Raw genomic sequence first — 17,307 nt, 5'->3', positions numbered from 1 at the left:
TAGAATACTGTTGTGATTCCACTAAAAGATTGTGCTAACAGCACACTGGTTTCATGTAAACCATCGAGGTCACCATCATCTAAATGTTTGCTCTGCATGTTTGTGACAAAAGGTCTACACTGCATTCAGACACAACTGTACTATTATTCTGATAAAATGAAAGCAAAATGAAACATATCAAGCAACTTTCAAGGCTATGGGTTAATCTTACAGAGTAATGCGACTACAAACTCCCTTTTTTCAACTGAAAAACAATAAAGTATTTAGTAGGGTTGGTTCTTGATTCAGTTTGCATTCTTTACATTTTTGTGCAGTGTTTGAAATATACATACAATTTACAATTGAATTTAGCCGTTGTCTGATCTGGAGCCAGGTGACTTAAGTGGAGATAACCAACCCAATCGCTAAAACTGGTTACAAGCAGAGACATGCAGAAGCCCCCCCTCAGGCGAAGATGGTAAAAAGCCTAAAATGCCCAAAACTAATTCAATGAGTCAAATTGCTCTGTCAAAAAAAGAAGAATCTGTGGCTGTCACAGGAACGTTAATCCTTTAGCCAAATGCAATGAATAGCCTGCCTGCCTCTTTTTCTGCCGTGCCATCATTTAAATGTTCCCTTCGTATCTATGGACCATGGGAGTGTTATCCGATGGGGGCCTGAAGGAACAGGGCTGTCGGCGTTGCTTACTTGGTGCTTTTGGACTTTTGGAGCTATTGCTGCTACCTACTTTCACTGTAAAAATAGTTGGCCACACTGAGCTGGGTTCCTCTAAAACAAGCCATAACAAGGCCCTGTCATCCGGGCAGTTGGGGGCGGTAGAGCGTCACAGAAGCTTCGACCAGCACGAGCGAGGAAGCCGGCCGGCAGTGACGTCACCGGCGTGTCGCGGAGAAGACGGAGGAAGATGGCGGGCTCCAAGGTGAAGCAGGACATGCCTCCTGCGGGAGGCTATGCTTCGTTTGACTATAAAAGAAATCTGCCGAAACGAGGATTGTCAGGTACTTACATTACTCATGCAGTCAGTGAAGTGGACAGGTCGACACGCGAGCTGTTTTGTTGGGACACGGTGCGTCCAAAGCACCGTAAAGACACACAACAAGCGGCCTGTGCTAATCCCGTCTCTTTAACAGTGGGATACTATTATTATAACCTGAATGCTTCTGAAATGGCAGCTTAATGAGGTATACGTCTACCAATACCGGCTTCCCTTTCCAGCTTCCATCCCATGGTGCTAATTTTACATATTTATACAATGCCCTCCTCAAAGTTAAAATATTCCAAGCAAGCAAGAAGTAACTTCTGAGGGAAGGAAACAAGATCAGCTTTATGTGTTTAAATGATTCGCTGTTGACCGCAGCATTAAAGGCCAGATTAACTTTAACGCACGAAATTACTATCGAGATATTACAGCTGTAAAACTGCGCATTTAGTAAAATATTAAAATATGTGTTAAACGTGTTTCTGTGCAGGCATCCAGACAAACCTCCTCCTGTCATTCAATCTCGTTCAATGATCTCCATCTTTAAAAAAAGCTACATATAAAAGTAATAAGTGTTTATTTCTTGGTTAGTCGACCTTGGGTCTTGAAATGCAAAAAACATTGTCTCACGCAGGCGAAAATCTGAAGTTATTACCCCCCCCCCCCCCTCTCTAAATCTGCTCCTCAGATTGTTATTATTGGCGTCTGACAACATTAAGGAGGTTTCCTTTAATTTTCCAGACTGTGTTAAAAGAAAAAAATCCCCTCTGCAACAAAAACCCATTGTCATAAGGCTTGCTGCTCATTGTTTACATCCTTCTAAGCAAGTCATTTACTCAGACATTCTTCAATCTTTAAAGTGCAATAGTACATCTATGCTATTCTACAAAGCCTCAGTTGTTAAACAGATAAAAAGTGTTAAACTAGTTCAATCAGTTGCTACTATCTGGATGCCTTATGATACTTAAGTCCTGAAAGCTGCAGCTTAAAGCTTAACAGCATTTTATTCTATTCCGTTTTTTTAATTATTTTGTCTCTGTTATGGATGTTGGTTCATTGAAACTAGATGATGTGGTTGGGATAACTGGCATTCTTTATCAGTTGAATACATTGTTGCTGTAAGGAGTGACTCATCCTTTCTTTATGCAACAGGATATAGCATGTTTGGCATTGGGATCGGCATCATGGTCTTTGGTTACTGGAGGCTTTTCAGATGGAACCGAGAGAGAAGGTGGGATTATTCTGGCAATTATACTTTGGGTTTAAATGTTGGTCACTATTAATGATAATTTACAACATGGCTGGAACTAGCAGTGACTTGTGAGTGTTTGTGCAATACAGGCGTCTGCAGATTGAGGAGATGGAAGCCAGGATAGCGCTGATGCCGCTGCTGCAGGCAGAGCATGACCGAAGGTGACAGCAACCTCAAAAAACATTTTAAATGCAGTACTTCCCTGGTGCTATTATTTTGTGTAACCTCTGCTCAGGTCCTTACGGATGCTGAGGGAAAACCTAGAAGAGGAGGCGATTATCATGAAGGACGTTCCTGGTTGGAAGGTAAAGAGAATATGGGATTTCGCTTCACCAGCAGTATCAGACGTTTTGAGACACAAAACTTCACCTTTGTATGGATTTAAGATAATTTATCAAAGTTACATGCATATTGCATTCATTAATAATAAAGATTCGGAGACAGTGCATTTGTGACCCACCTATTGAAGTGTTGTTTTAGCTAGTTAAATACGCTCTTGCAATTTATTTGAGTTGACTATTTGCAACAATTGTGCTAATTAAGACAAAGGTAATGCATGCAGGGATGTGGCTAACTGCATTCATATGACCATCAGTGATATAAACTATATAGCTTATCTTAAACATCTTAGTGCTTATGTTAATACTTTCAGCACTTTATTTTATACTTATTTTTTTGTAAGATTAGTTTCTACAACCTGATTCCGTTAACTGTTGCAGGTTGGTGAGAAGGTCTTTAACACGGACCGCTGGGTCACCCCTTTGACAGAAGAGCTGTTCAACCTCCGACCTCGTGAGGACTTCTTGCACAAGCGTTTTGGCTTCCTGTGGTACGTGTGAGCGTACGTACGGCGTCCTGAGCTCTACACCTTCCACCTCCAGCACCTCGTGGACCCGAGCCTTTTGTTGTAAATGTTCTATTAAAGGTTTTTTTTTCTGTATCTCATTGTGGTTTACGTGTGTTTTGATTTGACAGTATGTACCTAGTGTTTTAGGCTATGTCATGATGCAAGTAGAAATGTTGCTTTACTTTAATGCTACTCAAATATCTGCATCTACAACATGGGAGCCATTAAAGGCCAAATGATCAGCTATACAAGCAGGTCTTAACATCACCTAAAACTGATGAGGCTAGAAAACCTCAACGATACAAATAAGACTGGCCATTCTTAAAGCACAATATAATCCACAAATCATTACATAGAGTAATGACTCAAGGCCAGAGAAACGTCTGGCGTTCAAGTCAATGCAGAACGAACGATTAATACTGGAAATTGAGTGAAACATTGGATAGAGGGACTTTCCCTAGAGAAACTTACATATACAGCTTAAGGGAAACCCATCTATGGACTTCCTCAAATTTTGTAGTAACCCTGCACCCAACTAGTAGGCTGCAATGAGTATCTGCATGCACTCTGAGAAAGTAACACCCAACTATACACTGCCACTCATATTTGAAAATGTACTTTGTAATGTGGACAAAAAAGATGTTGCTTAAATGCACCCAGGATATTGATTCCAAAATCTGGTGAATGTTTATGGCTTTTCCCCCAAAGTGACACGTGTAGTTAACCAACCAGGTACAGACAGAAACTAAAGCTCTACCTTGTCCTCAGAGTTTACATGAGCAGATTGCCTACTCACCAGTAATTTAATCTCCTCAATTCAAAAATCTAAATGTTAAAATAAGTACACAAGCAGTTTTATTACAATTTTATTTTGTAATTGTACCAAAAGGTTCAAACGGCAAAATGCTGTAGTACTAAATTCACTCTAGTAAATCTGGCAAATTGAATATTAGCACCAAAGAACGCACAGTGAGCGTGTGCAGCTCAGTCATGTCGCCTGCTCAGTCTTTTCTGTTTAGACTTGGGACCTTCCAAGCAGGAAGGCAGGAAGGTATTAAAGGCCTCAACCTTTTAGCCGCCGCCTCTTCCCATGTAGCCGCTGCTTTACAGCTTCCACCACTGTTGCACGCTGTACCTGAAACAAGACAGAACGACATGGCAAGTCAGGTTGACCGAAGCAGTAACAACATTAAGGATAGACTTGTACAATAGTTCACCTGTTAAGTGAATCTGCATCGATCACTGCCATCTAAAGCCAGACACTTCCGCTGTGAGGGGTTCCACTGACATCCAGTTCACTCTAGGAGAGATCAAGAGATGAATTAAGCCTGGCAATTAACACATGACAAGTCAAATGACAGAATGCATGCAACCCTATTCGAGGCTGAAACTCACCACTTATGTTATAGTACAAACAAAAACTGAGTACAGTCTACACCATAGACATCAATTAGGACTGCTGCGGGGCGTTACTGGAGCAAATGTGAGGACTAGTGCAGTGAACTGAGGTGGACTGAGCACAATACTACCCATGACTTAGAGGCCAATGCTTTTTAGTGGACTCGGGTGGATGTGCACTACAATCCAGAGGCGCTTCTCAGAAACATTTCTCAATGAACTTTTCCAATCGGGCAAGAGGCCATGGCATGTTGTGGGCGACATCTGAAGCAGAGGACTTAAAACAACGACTAACTTGAAGGTATTCATGGAAACAATGAGAACTGAGTTGGAAGGATGTGAGCAAAGCAAAAGTAGATTTTTTTACCTCACGTGCATTGGCCTACTTTCTCCACATTTGACCTAGGCAAGAGAGCAGCTTTCCTCTCTGATGAGCACTTGTTGGAAGGCGCAAAACTTCACTCTCCAAGGACTTGTAGGTTTTTGATGTGGCTGACCTCTTGAACGTAATGAAGCGTTAACATGACCAGCTGATGTTTTCCCCACTTTAGGCTTTTGTTGGTCAAGCCTCACTAGAGGTTTGATCTCAATGCACTATAAGGTTGCCTGGCACAATCGGCAGATTGAGTTTCTACTGAAAGAACAGACTGCATCGGGCCAAAATTCATTATGCTTTTTAGGGGACAGCGGCTGCTTCAGGATTGCACACAATTAGAGCTTAATCCGCTGTTCAGTCAAGATAATTTAGATCGGTGACAATTTTTTTTTTTAGTTGCTCTCCAAAGAACTTTTAGTGCAACGGGCTTTTACATTTTTCACGCAGCCTTACAGTACATGGGCCTAGAGCATTACACTAAGTTACCCCCATGCGGTAGTTTTTAAAGGCAAAAGAATCAAGATTATTTTCCACAGTCTGTTTAATAGGCTCCATGAAGCCAAACTGACAGAAAAAAAATGTTGATCATACAAAGAACATAAAGTACAAAACTTCCCGCTTTAGATATTACTTTGGGGAAACGGAGTTACATTTTTTCGATCACTTAAACAAGATTAGTCCATTTTACAGCACATTTAAAATGCAGATGTTGAGCAGAGCACAAAAGATACCTGGGACAGACTGTAGCATGCTGCAATTTGCAACTTCATGACAGCCGGCCACTTCGGGTGTGTAGTTCACCAGTCTGAAAGGAATTCACTCTTTGAACACAGGAGCCTCAGCTAGACTATTTTTTTTTTTTTTTTTTTTTTTTTACTAGTAAGGGAATTTAGCATAAAATCCCCCAAAAGTCAGTGAGTAATTCAGATTCCTTTCCTCCCTTTAAAACCTGGCAAGAGGTAGTTCAGCCACTGAGACTGAGCGGGAAAAGAAGTAAAGGAAAAAATTCCATTGATATATAAAAAGAAAAATAACGAAGGAATCAAAATCAGGAAACACCGTGCGTGCTGGACAAAGCCTACAGCGGTGGTAGTGGACATGTGGAGAGCAGCTTACCGGTCCTCAAATTGGGAGTTTAAGTACTAAATTAGATTACACAGGTGCTTTTGAGTTAACAAACGACCTTTAAGGAAAAAATATGGCCAGTCAAGCAAGGTAAGAGACTGGAACTGTAATTTGTAACAGTTTTTTTTTAAGGAATGACCAAAACTCATGGCTACATTTCTTATTTTCTTTTTTTTTTTTAAGATGCTTGAGCTACTACAACAGAACTACAAAACTAAGGTCAGCAATAACACGTGGACATTTTTCTTGAGGAGCGCATCTTTGAAATACAGCCAGCCAAGTGATGATCTTGAATCAGGGAGTTGTTTACTCGTTTGCAGCTGAGGATAAGAAGTGGGCACACAGGTAAAGACACTGAAAGTTCGAACACTCGAGTTTCACATCACCCCCTCCCCCCACCAGACAGTCCTTAATCCCTCCCTCAGGTTTTCAGCTCCAGTCACTGAGCCATGTCAGAAGTAGTAACATTTGCCAAGTGAATCAAATTTTCTGCCAGCGCCTGTATCAGAGTGGGACTGGAAGGAGGAAGGAGGGGGGCTAGCGAAATTTGGCAACCGCAGAGAGGCATCAAGTTGGGATCAGGTACAAAACTGAGGGACACACATTATACAAGTCTTCATATGTTGGGGCTGCAAAGGTTTGATATGGGTTTGTACTGAGAATTTATTTTAATTAGTTTAATTTAATGTTTAATTGAGTGTTTGTGTACAATTTTGGCATAGAATATTTGTTAAAATTTCAACTCAAGTTTAATGTCTTAAACTGAATTTTTAAAACTACAGCCCCAACATAAGTCTACATACAGTGCCCATGCATATCATTTGCTTACCATAGCTGTCGTATCCATCACGGTAGGATGTACCGCGGTCACCATATCCGCCGTGAGCCCTGAATATACAGTAAACAATGTTTAATTAAAAAAAGCACAGCAAGTAACGCCATCAGGAAGTCTCATTTGAGTTTCAGAATATTTCTATACCTGTTGTCTCTGTAACTGGAGTATCCGCCGCCGCCACCACCTCCGCTACTGCTGCTATTCCTGTACTGGTTGCCACTAAACCTCCCATCAGAATGGAAGCTTCTCTCACCATAACTCCGGTCGCCGTAGCTCCGGTCGCCATTGTATCCACCACCTAGGGTTGCACAAGGACAAGATTGACCAACATGGCGAGAAGCGTGTTGCAAAAACAACACATGACAATTAAAAACGCAGACAGCTAGTGTCCACCTCTGGAGAAACCACGTCCACCTCTCCCACGCCCGCCAAATCCTCCTCGCTGTCCTCTTGGGCCGCCGGATCCGAAACCTCCCCTGGGACGACCACCCTTCCCTGCTTCATCCACACGAATTGACCGACCATCCAGCGTCTGCAAACAAATAATGTGAAACATTTAGGAATGCCTACACGCTCAGTTATAGGAGCAATTCATACGCCATGGACTTATTCACATTGCTCTGCGTTGACTGGCAAATGAAAAATTATGTGGGGAAATTATAGCTGTGGGCAACACAGTGTAATGTAGATAGTGTGGTTTTACCTTGCCGTTCATGGCTTCCAGAGCATCTTTAGCATCTTCGCTGTTGTCGAATTTTACAAAACCAAAACCGCGAGATTTCCCCGTTTCTTTATCTCTGATCACATCCACTAAAGCAGCAAGGGGGGGGAAAGGGTATTGATTTTTTTTAAATGCATAAAAAAATTGTGCGTGTAAATATAGTAATGCTGTGTAGATCACAGCATTACATCTAGAAATAAAACGCAGCGATGGATTTACCTTTTTCGATGCTTCCATATTTGCCGAAGGCCTCACCAAGAGAATCCTCGTTGGTCTCAAAGCTCAGTCCTCCGATGAACAATTTACCGTCGTCCGCCATGTTGTAGCTGGGTAAAATGAAATATACGCCCCACTCCGGGTAAGTAAAATGTCAACGCGTAGAGAACAAACTCGACCGGCTCTTTCGTTCGACATCGGCAAATTTCGTCAGCACCGCGAAGAACGAAAGTAGGTCATCGTCGTTAATAACCTGCGTGACAGCTGCATTCGCTTAAAACAAATGTTTTCCCAGCCTTCGTGTGGGGTCAGTAAAATACACCAAAAATAACTCAAAAACATTCTAAAATGTATTTATGAACTTAAAATCAACCGCGTGCATCGACTAACCCGTGGAGCGGAGCGCTAGGCCTCGGGCCTAAAGACGCGGGGCCGTTATGCAGCGCATTAGGCAGCTGCATTTATTCCATCGGCGCCATTTTGTGACACCGAGCTCCTGCACCCTATTTTTGTCGTTCTATGCATCTCCACTGTCGGGTAGGTGCCAGTGGGGTTACATAATCGTTTTGAACGAATAGGAGAAGACGACACGATAATTTTGCGGTTTTAAACCCCCTCGCCTCATCAACAATGTAACGTTAATTACACGTAGTTTTAAAATGGTTAAATAACCATTCTAAGGAATAAATACTTTTAAGCCGAGCAAATTGTGGACACGGGAATGCAGATTTGCGTATACCTTCACAATTCTCAACGCGCCTAAAGTGAAAATGCACAGTAAAAAAAAAATGGACTTACGTTCAACTAGCTGGAGTCCAACCGACGTAGAGCGAGGCTGCGGGTGGAATGAGGGAGGGGAGGGAGGGGAGGGGCGGGGCTCTTCAGCGAGCAGCGCACGCTCCTCTTCTTCTGCTTCTTCATTGGCGGTAGCCTCGTTGGTTTAGTGCCTACCGCCCCCTATATACAGTATATATACCGTGCGTGTGTGTGTTTATATATAGGCTTTTCAATGTTATTTCTCTTAGTTACTCTGATCTCCTATGTCGATATGTTTCTGACTGAATGTTCAGGATTCCAACAGCCTCCTTATTATTATTATATATATTATTATATTTCTCTGAGTTCATCTGTTTAGCTGCAATAAGACAACGTTCCAATTAGTGGAAAACAAGCTCATAACTTCTGCTTTACCTCACTAATCCATACTAATTCATCCACAAGATTACATGTTACATGTCATGCTAAAATGTAGGGAAATTAATGTGGGAATGTCTGAATGAAAAAAAAGTATATATTAAGAGACAGATGAAGGCAACAATGCTGGTGTAACAGGACTGAACAAGGGAAAGGGAAAATCCCATGGTTTTATAATGTTTTCCTTTATTCTTTATTTGCCCTCCATGTGAATATATTAGTAACATTGTAACCTGTCATAGTGACATGCTAAGCACAGACAAATACATAGTTTACATTCAAGACATGTACATTTAAGGCATTAAAGTACTTAAACAAACAAACAGTAAAAGTTCATCGAAAAAACACCAAGACGTACAGTGTAACAGGAAAATGCACATTGGAACATTTTGTGGCATATGCTACATAACAATGTGAGTCATTGTAACTAAAATACTCAAATGAAATAACATGCTCAGCACAGCGAGAGCCACGGGAATCAGACTCTTTGGGACTTTTCGGTTTACATTCTTCAGAAATTCTTTCACGTGGAAATAGCACCAACACATTTGAGTTTACTCTGCTTGTCTTTCACCTGTTCCATGAGTTCAGAGGTGAGCTTTGGTTGCTAAGCGGGTTCCTTCTAGTCACCAGAAAGCAGCCCCTTCTTTCACAGTGAGTGGATCTCTCCCATGAAGGAGACTAGAGACGATGTTGATCGTGCCGGTACCGCCGAGACGTTTTCAAGTACCTCCTGGTTTGCCTACGAAGACGCCTCTGATTCATCAAAAGCTGCAGGCGCTCTAGCTTACAGTGTAATGTTTGATTTTCCTGCGTTGGTGAGCAGGTCAGGTGACTCTCCTCACCTAAATGAGAAAGAATAACAACTTGTCAAGTAGGCTAAACACTGATAACATTATTGAATATCCAGGTGTTGTTTTGATATGCTGTGTTTAAAATATCTAAATATAGATATTCACGCAAATTATACATTTTTTAGGGGAAAGAGGAGGAAACCAAAAAAGACATCATATACTGTTCATAATTAGAAATCGGCACACATGCCAGAGCTTATAAATGCAATTATGTGGGATTAAATGGGGCCGTTTACCATTTTAGGATGAAGAGCCAATGCCTCCATGTTTTAAATGTATTGCACAGTCTTTGTTCCTCTAATACACAGAGTATTTACATTATTACACATTCCCTATGTAATCTGAAGGACCTTCTCGAGTGTTCATCTGCGTAATATCAAGTGTTCACCTTGAGTTTGACCGAGGGGCTTTGCCTTCTGGGTTGCCAGGGTTTGGCCCTCTGCTTTTCTCGTCCCCTCCTCTGCCGGGAGCAGCAGGCCGGCTGGAGGGTTTGAATCAGAACAAACAGGATGATGAGGAGGGGCAGGTTGAGACCCCTGGTGGTTGTAGGCCGCTCTGATTAGGTCGTTGAAGATCTGGAGTATGATGCCGATGCCACGCCGGGGATGGCTGAAGCCTCTCTGACCGCATGGCGCCAATGTGCCTGATGTGACAAGGAGAGTGCAGGACATGAGAGAGGGAGAGGTGACTGATGCAACCGGAGATAGTAGACATAAGGGCAATAATAGAAGACAACCATTAGCTCTAAGTAAAGTAAAACTACTCCAACAAACAATTGTACATTCACTGTTTTTGTCAGTTTCCAAGCTAGAATTCCACATCATAGTACAGTGTAGTTATTCTATTTAGTGTGTTTTAGTTCCTCCTTATGATTGGGATTTTTCAAGACTTCTGTGACTCGGCTGCTGCAACACTACAATTGTTCTTTGGGATTGATAAAGAACTGTGTCTGTGTAGCTATCTGGTTTGAGCAAATCCCAAACTATTGTTTTCTGATTGTGTTGTTTTCAGGCTTCTGCTGCTGACACATTTACCAGTAAAAGTCCCGGACACGGCGCCTGGTGAGGGGCTCACAAAACTCTCTATGACGGCTCCTGGCTGCTTGCTCCGCTCTGCAGTGGATGAGGCAAGAATACTACCCTGTAAAACCAGAAGGAAAAATATGTTTTAACCACCTACTATGAGGAAGAACCAAATGTTGTGAACTACTGAATTAGGCCTGATATATGACAGCGCTGCGATTTGGAAACACTCTTCAAGTAGAATGACAGGCTAACCTCTCTGAGGGTTGAAATTGACGCTGGGCACCGGGGGGCAGAAATAGAGCCGGTGGGAGCATGCGAATGGTCTGGTGTGGCTGCTGGTTGTGGACAACCAGAAGGCAAAGGAGGGGTGGAAAGAACGGGAGAGGATGCACGCGTAGATTGAGCAGGACACGACCAATCAGGAAGGGCAGAAGTTCTGGGTCTTTCAGCTCTCAATTTGTTCAAGGATGTAGAGTCAGAAGAGTCCGGGACTCGGGAAGAGGTTTGGGAGGTGGATCCTGTGCTTGTGTTGGAGAAGTCGGGTTGGCTCATCCTGGCAGCAGTGGGCAGGCCAGTCTGACGGTCGCCGCTGCTGCCAGCTCTCAGTTCCTGGTGGTGCTGCAGCTCCTCCACGTTCTGTGCAGACAGTTGGAGCTGCACGTACATCATGTGGGCACCGATTCCCAGGTTAATGGTCAGAGGGGAGCGCCCAGACAGGAAGTCGCTGATCTGCAGGATCGTCAGGGAAGGCATACATTAGAGCTCAACTTTTTGACACCTGCGGTTTTCATGGCAACAGAGAGTTTGATTTACAATTTTTTTTCCGAGAAATATTATCACGGTTGTATTTGATATTGTGCATGAAATATTTACTGTTCCGTACCCATCCAGTAGCCATGAACATTTCTATACAGAGTGATAATTAATGAGTGTGAATACGGTAAATGGCTAGAGCTAAAAAAAATCCAAAATAGGACTGATTTCATAAAAAACTTGAATATTACTTTAAATAAACTTTAGACCAGGTTTGAATTCATTGAACAGGTGTCTATTCATTAGACACTTTGAACGTACCTGGACTTCTGTTAAACTTTCCAAGACGTCCATCATAGTTCTCTCACCTCTGGCAGCAGAGCACTGTGGCAGTAGAAATATCACAACATAATTAAGGTTTATTACATAAGTACATTGATCGGCTACACTTTACAATATTATATAAAAGTTTGAGTATTACCAGGCAACAAATGAAGATGTCATGATGAACTAAATGCTAGTAAAGTATCAGTAAACAGGGAGTTCTTGGTCCAATTTTAGTGACTGATAACTTAATTAGGAAATGACAAAGCAATATTATTTTAATAAACTAACATGTGTCTGTGAGTCCTTAAAATGGTCATTAACTTATCATTCTTGTTTCGTTCTGAATAACAATAACAAATAATACTTTACCAAAAACAAATCATTACGTCATTATTAGTTCCAGTTGACCTGGAAAAAGTTGTGCATCCACACACTCATGGATAGCTCCTACAGTAATAGACATCAATATTTATCCATACGCTTTATAGACACATTTGTACGAGTTATCCATCAATACTTCACACTTAATTTGATAATCATTCATAAGACATTGTCACAATTCCATTAACTGGACTAGGCAGCAAGGGACAAAAAGGAATCACTCATTCATTTGCTTCCCCCAGTATGACGCAACACTTGACATTAAAGGGGGCGCAGAACTAATAAAGCACAGGTAATCATGAAGTAATGAACAACTCCGCGTGGGGGCCGGTTGCATGGGCTTACTCACCACTGAACCAGCCTCTATGGCAGGGACCAGGGTCAGCTTGCTTCCATCTGTTACCCCCAGGTCCAACAGCTGCCCCGCAGTTAGCCGCCTGCCGAATGCACGTGAGCACGTTAGCCTTGACGTAGTAATATAACGATGAAGCAACACGTGTCTCGTGAAGCACAACTCACTTGTCTCTGTGCAGGAGGATGATCCTGTCTGTGTGCAGCCTGAGTTTGTGGGAGATGTGCGCCCTCAGTCCCTCCACGCTCTCTCCCCGGGGGACAGTGAGCTCCACCGGGCTGCCCGCGGTCGAGGTGATGGACAAACGCATGGTGGGCTGACCGGTGGAGACCCCAGTCTGGCACCCTGGGGTGACGCTACAGAGACCCCGCTGCTGCTCCATTCAGCTGTGGAGGGTCCAAATTTCAAACCAGATTCTGGTCGCTCGAACGAATTCACGCGACAGTATTTTGTTTTTTGGTCTTTCTCCTCATTCCTCAGAGGTCAGTGTGAAGCAGCTTTACTATTAGAGACCTGTCGGAGCACAGCAGACTGAGGCAGTGGCTCTTTCTTGGTCGGGACGGACGCTGCACTACTCCACCGAGCGTAAAACACCCAAACCCTGTCAGTGTGAGCCCCGCCCACGCGGAGGCACAGCGAATCAGCGGGAGCGTGGAGACCTCTCCGCCTGTACCGTCCAATCATATTCGTCTGTTTCTGTTGTGGTTCCACACTGTTATGTTTTACCATTCACCATTCATAAATGATGCAATCTGCGAAGAACCACAATATGCTGTGCAGTACTTCATCATGTTCAAATGTTTTATTTGGAGTAGGAAGACTAACGGCAGGCAATTGTAATATTTTAAATGATTATTCACGACGTTGGTTCTGTGCTACTTCTAAAAGCACACATAGTCCTCTCTGCTAACCTCTATTTTCTACTAATCATAAAAACCCTATCAATACATAATATGGGTTTTCCTTCATCACATTCATCAATGTATTAAAGATCCTCAGGCTTTCTGAAATCATTACATCCCCAACTCATCATGTTTGACCTACAAACAGAGTGACGTCAACTTTATGTCGAAAAAATTAACTCAATGACCATAAAACTATAAATCCACCTGTAAATTATCCCATAGTGAATCAGCTTCTCAAGCAAAAATATATATTATATTTTTCTGTCCTTTTTATGCATTTCTTTATTCACTATAAAAGGTCATAGTGGAATGGATTTAAAAGCCCTCAGATACAGATTTGGATAAAATGGAACTGATTCTTCATTTCGCACCTATCAACTGCAAGACACATTAGTGTAGCAACAAATCAGTGTAGAAAATACAATAATGATAAGCGTTCCATACTGCGTATCTGAAATTCAGTATTCTATCACAAAGATAATAATTTCTCTCTCCATTCCTTTACAATGATGGGTGCTGAATCCTGTCCCAGCCTGCACTGGGCTGTAGGCAGGGAAACACCCTACATGTACATCTGTGGGTGCAGTAGAATCTCAGGAGGAGGCGCTCATAGACAGCATCCACCCTTTGTTCTCTGCAGTCTCCTTTTTTTTTTTGTTCCCCCTCGGCTGTTTAGTATTCGTGTCCCATTGCTGGTCCACAGCAGGTCCTCCGGCCTGCACCTGTCACGTGACTCACGATCGAGAGAAGACCGGCTTGGAGTACCGTGACGTAGGGATCCGGGATAGGGCAGAGAAATGCAGCCAATACGCGTTTCCACACGATGGCTAAAAATAGCGACACCCCAGACACCCCTGCTATGTACAGCCTGCGTCACACCCCCCCCCCCTCCCCCCCTGCTGGGCCACGTCGTTTTCTGTCTGTGCAGCATGAGGGAGGGAAAAAAACCCTGCAGCTATCCACATTGTGGAGCTTTGCTATGCAGAGGTGTTCACCACAGTGTTTCCATTCACATTAAGGACATGATGGGCACCCTCTATCAACGGTATCTCACACTCTTTACTGTGACTTCATGAACCCAATGCCCCAGTGGGATTCTGATGGAGACACCCCCCTCCCCCCTCTTCTCCGCCCTCATTCCTCCCCGCCGTCTCCATGGCAACGGGCCAATCCAACGTTTTCACAGTGACAGGAGAGAAGGGAGAGGTCGCTGCTTCACATTCGTCGGGGCCTCGCTGAGAACAATTCCACAGGATGTCCTGCTCTCCACAGCACGCAGAGACGTTGCTCTGACGTCAACCGACCAGCAAACACACACACCCACACACCCACCCACCCCCACTCACACACACTCCCCTACATGGCCTCTGCTGGCATCATTCCCCAGACGTTTGGATCCTCTGGTACAAGGCACACCTTGGGAGTTGATGGAATTTCAGAGATAAAGACATCTATTTGTGTGGAATCACTCTTATTTCAGCAATAATCTCAGTGATGGACTGAGGGGAAAAAAAGCAGGGTGGCTTTGTGTTGTCTAAAGGAGTATATATTCATGTGAATCTTTATCTATGGCTTAAAATTATGTTCTAGTCTTGAGCTCTACCATCTCTTTACTAATTTGCTGTAAAGCACAACAGGGCTCAAACACTATATATTTATCCAAAATCCAAAATCCTTGAGGGGTACCACTGTGTCACTGAGCCCCTTCAGAGTCGGTTATCAGTGAAAAGTCTGTGTTTCTTGTATTTCATTTAGTATGTAATTCAAGTCATTAAATTGCTTTAGCACCTGAGTTTGGTAAGAGAGTTTGAGTTTTGTGAAGAAAGCTAAACTTTTCTTCTATATGTCCAATTTTGTGAAGTGAAGACCGGGCCAAAAAGGTTGTAACACGAGGCAAGTAATTACAAATGATTAAAAATACAAAAATGACAACATCCTGATATACAGTATATTTTAAAGAGCAGTTTTGTAGACAATCAACCCAGAAACAGTTGCATGTTTTACAAAATAGTCTTTCTCTATAAACTACAAGTGTTAAATAATCTTCTTCAATTAACAAGTCTGAAGTCCTTGAAAACATATGCTGGGCTGTTTGCTTCAGATGTTCATGCGGAAAAGAGGAGAAATAATATAAGCCAAAATGCAGTTGTGGTATTCTTAAACGGAGGAGACTTTAAAGTTCACAGACACGTGAGGGTATGTGGTCACATTCCTGAAAACAGGATTTCTTCCTCATCTACTTAAAAAATGTGACGCCTCACTCCCCCAACAGACTTCCCTCTGTCGGTTGACTCCAGTGAGCAAATACATTTAGTTTTGCTCTGAACTGATTCCACTGAGAGAAGTCATGCGTCTGTGCTGTTATTTCTGTCACTTGACCAGCTGCTCCACTTTTAGGCAAGTTTTCTGAAGTCGATGGGAGAAAGTCTTGAACATGAACTGGTTCTAGTTCAGACATCGCGCTGCAGCTTTCTGTAATCACACATTCCCAGATTAGACATCCATCCCCTTTGGAGTTTTCCAATGTGTGCAAGTCCTTCCATCAAGATGGTTGCAGGAAGCATTTTTGGATTAAATATAATCCAAATAGACATTTTTTGTGGAGCAAAAGTCACAGGGAGCAGTAAACACACAACATATCATATTACAAACGCTCTTGGAGGGTTGTGTTGGTCATGAGGCCTTTACCTTCAAGTTAAATAACTAAACTCAGTTCCCCTGTTACATTATTGTACTGGTGTTCTAACATCATGTCTGCTACACCACAGTTGAATCTGGGGTTTGACCAACATCTACAAAAGACATGAAAGATAATCCTGTGGGCCAGACAAAAAACAACTGCGATACAAAGTTGGATTATGGTTATTTAACTTAAAGTAACAGAGTGTATTTCTTTTTTGCATGTATTAGAACTTAATCACATTATTTTAAGTAAATAACACACAACAACGCTGCAGTTCCTCATTTAGTTCTGGTTGATGATGTAGATTGAATAACTTGTCTTTGGTGTGCACTTGATGATCAAAGGGTTCAAACCAATGTTATGGTGTGAATTCTCTCATCTGAATGGGAACAATTAATTAGAAAGAATTCAAGCTATTGTTTAGTTAGCACGGAGTCTTCCTCGACCTGATTTGGGAAAAAGCTGCATAAAGAACTGAAGGACTTCCGCCTTAAAGTGTTCATCCTGAAAACAGCGCAACGCTGCCACCAGGTGGTGGAACGTGAGATTACACAGACGTCCACAGCACCCATCTGTCTGCAACGAAGAAACGGAGGCAGACACAAACATAGCAAATTAAAAATATATTACAATATCAATCGTGTCTCGATCGATAGAAAAAAAAAAGAAAAAAAATGAAATTCCTCAGTCGACCAATGAGTGCTCACAATGCTCTCACAGGACATGTCATTCATGAGCTCGTGAGGTTCTCTCCTCCATCTCACATCACGACCACCATCACCGTCAGCGCTGGTCACGTGGTGAGTGGGGAGCGGGCGGTGGGTGTGTCCAATCGCGTGTGGTTTCATTCATAACTACAATCCTCCTTTGAAGCCCAAATTTAAAGTATGCAGACGGGGCGAGCTGCCCGTGGACCGCCACTTCAAACGGAGTCTACGGCCGGGTGAGTGTGTCCCGCGCGCACCGGGACCAGCCGACGGACCCACGGGCGCATACCCTCGCTGTAATGTGCAACTATTTCCTCATGTGGGATGTTTGACAGGTGACAACAGCCGGCTCCAGGTACCTAAATCAGAGCGCTTCA

The 17,307-nt window shown here is 42.9% G+C and overlaps 3 protein-coding genes across 8 annotated transcripts; 1 reads left to right on the top strand and 2 right to left on the bottom strand.

The window, feature by feature from the left end:
• The first annotated feature begins 832 nt into the window (after positions 1-832).
• ndufa13 (NADH:ubiquinone oxidoreductase subunit A13) lies at positions 833-3,176 on the top strand. Its single transcript, XM_037459349.2, has 5 exons — positions 833-998; positions 2,132-2,210; positions 2,321-2,392; positions 2,467-2,536; positions 2,951-3,176. Exons 1-5 carry the CDS (start codon positions 905-907, stop codon positions 3,068-3,070), a joined length of 435 nt encoding a protein of 144 aa, XP_037315246.1. The 5' UTR covers positions 833-904; the 3' UTR covers positions 3,071-3,176.
• A 752-nt stretch (positions 3,177-3,928) lies between these two features.
• Positions 3,929-8,590, bottom strand: cirbpa (cold inducible RNA binding protein a). Of its 6 annotated transcripts, XR_005119579.2 has the most exons (8): positions 8,140-8,225; positions 7,753-7,859; positions 7,516-7,622; positions 7,206-7,344; positions 6,957-7,110; positions 6,807-6,865; positions 4,296-4,378; positions 3,929-4,213 (listed from the first exon to the last, which is right to left on the bottom strand). XR_005119579.2 is itself a non-coding variant. In XM_037459346.2 (7 exons), exons 1-7 carry the CDS (start codon positions 8,208-8,210, stop codon positions 5,650-5,652), a joined length of 645 nt encoding a protein of 214 aa, XP_037315243.2. In that variant the 5' UTR covers positions 8,211-8,225; the 3' UTR covers positions 5,376-5,649. The 6 variants fall into 6 exon arrangements, 5 of the variants coding, with proteins under 5 accessions (XP_037315243.2, XP_037315242.2, XP_037315245.1 ...); XM_037459346.2 differs by lacking the exons at positions 3,929-4,213; positions 4,296-4,378 and adding an exon at positions 5,376-5,657; XM_037459345.2 differs by lacking the exons at positions 3,929-4,213; positions 4,296-4,378 and adding an exon at positions 5,703-6,297.
• A 448-nt stretch (positions 8,591-9,038) lies between these two features.
• On the bottom strand, positions 9,039-13,689 carry LOC119209895 (midnolin-like). The gene is made up of 7 exons (XM_037459513.2): positions 12,803-13,689; positions 12,633-12,720; positions 11,897-11,959; positions 11,075-11,551; positions 10,832-10,937; positions 10,186-10,440; positions 9,039-9,788 (listed from the first exon to the last, which is right to left on the bottom strand). Exons 1-7 carry the CDS (start codon positions 13,015-13,017, stop codon positions 9,625-9,627), a joined length of 1,368 nt encoding a protein of 455 aa, XP_037315410.2. The 5' UTR covers positions 13,018-13,689; the 3' UTR covers positions 9,039-9,624.
• Between the last annotated feature and the right edge of the window lie 3,618 nt (positions 13,690-17,307).

This window comes from Pungitius pungitius, chromosome 15, assembly GCF_949316345.1.
Source record: "Pungitius pungitius chromosome 15, fPunPun2.1, whole genome shotgun sequence".
Lineage (NCBI taxonomy): Eukaryota > Metazoa > Chordata > Actinopteri > Perciformes > Gasterosteidae > Pungitius > Pungitius pungitius.
The sequence above is the reverse complement of the archived record's forward strand: the minus strand, read 5'-3'. Positions and strand labels throughout refer to the sequence as shown.

Excerpts from the sequence above, each read along its gene's own strand:
- LOC119209895 (XM_037459513.2), bottom strand. The coding sequence starts at position 13,017 with ATGGAGCAGCAGCGGGGTCTCTGTAGCGTCACCCCAGGGTGCCAGACT. Across the intron at positions 10,938-11,074 it reads CAATTTCAACCCTCAGAGAG|GGTAGTATTCTTGCCTCATC; the intron begins GTTAGCCTGTCA and ends CTGGTTTTACAG. Across the intron at positions 10,441-10,831 it reads CGTGTCCGGGACTTTTACTG|GCACATTGGCGCCATGCGGT; the intron begins GTAAATGTGTCA and ends TTGTCACATCAG.
- ndufa13 (XM_037459349.2), top strand. The coding sequence starts at position 905 with ATGGCGGGCTCCAAGGTGAAGCAGGACATGCCTCCTGCGGGAGGCTAT. Across the intron at positions 999-2,131 it reads GCCGAAACGAGGATTGTCAG|GATATAGCATGTTTGGCATT; the intron begins GTACTTACATTA and ends TTTATGCAACAG. Across the intron at positions 2,393-2,466 it reads CAGGCAGAGCATGACCGAAG|GTCCTTACGGATGCTGAGGG; the intron begins GTGACAGCAACC and ends ACCTCTGCTCAG.
- cirbpa (XM_037459343.2), bottom strand. The coding sequence starts at position 8,210 with ATGCAGCTGCCTAATGCGCTGCATAACGGCCCCGCGTCTTTAGGCCCG. Across the intron at positions 7,623-7,752 it reads ATATGGAAGCATCGAAAAAG|TGGATGTGATCAGAGATAAA; the intron begins GTAAATCCATCG and ends TTGCTGCTTTAG. Across the intron at positions 7,345-7,515 it reads TGGAAGCCATGAACGGCAAG|ACGCTGGATGGTCGGTCAAT; the intron begins GTAAAACCACAC and ends ATTTGTTTGCAG.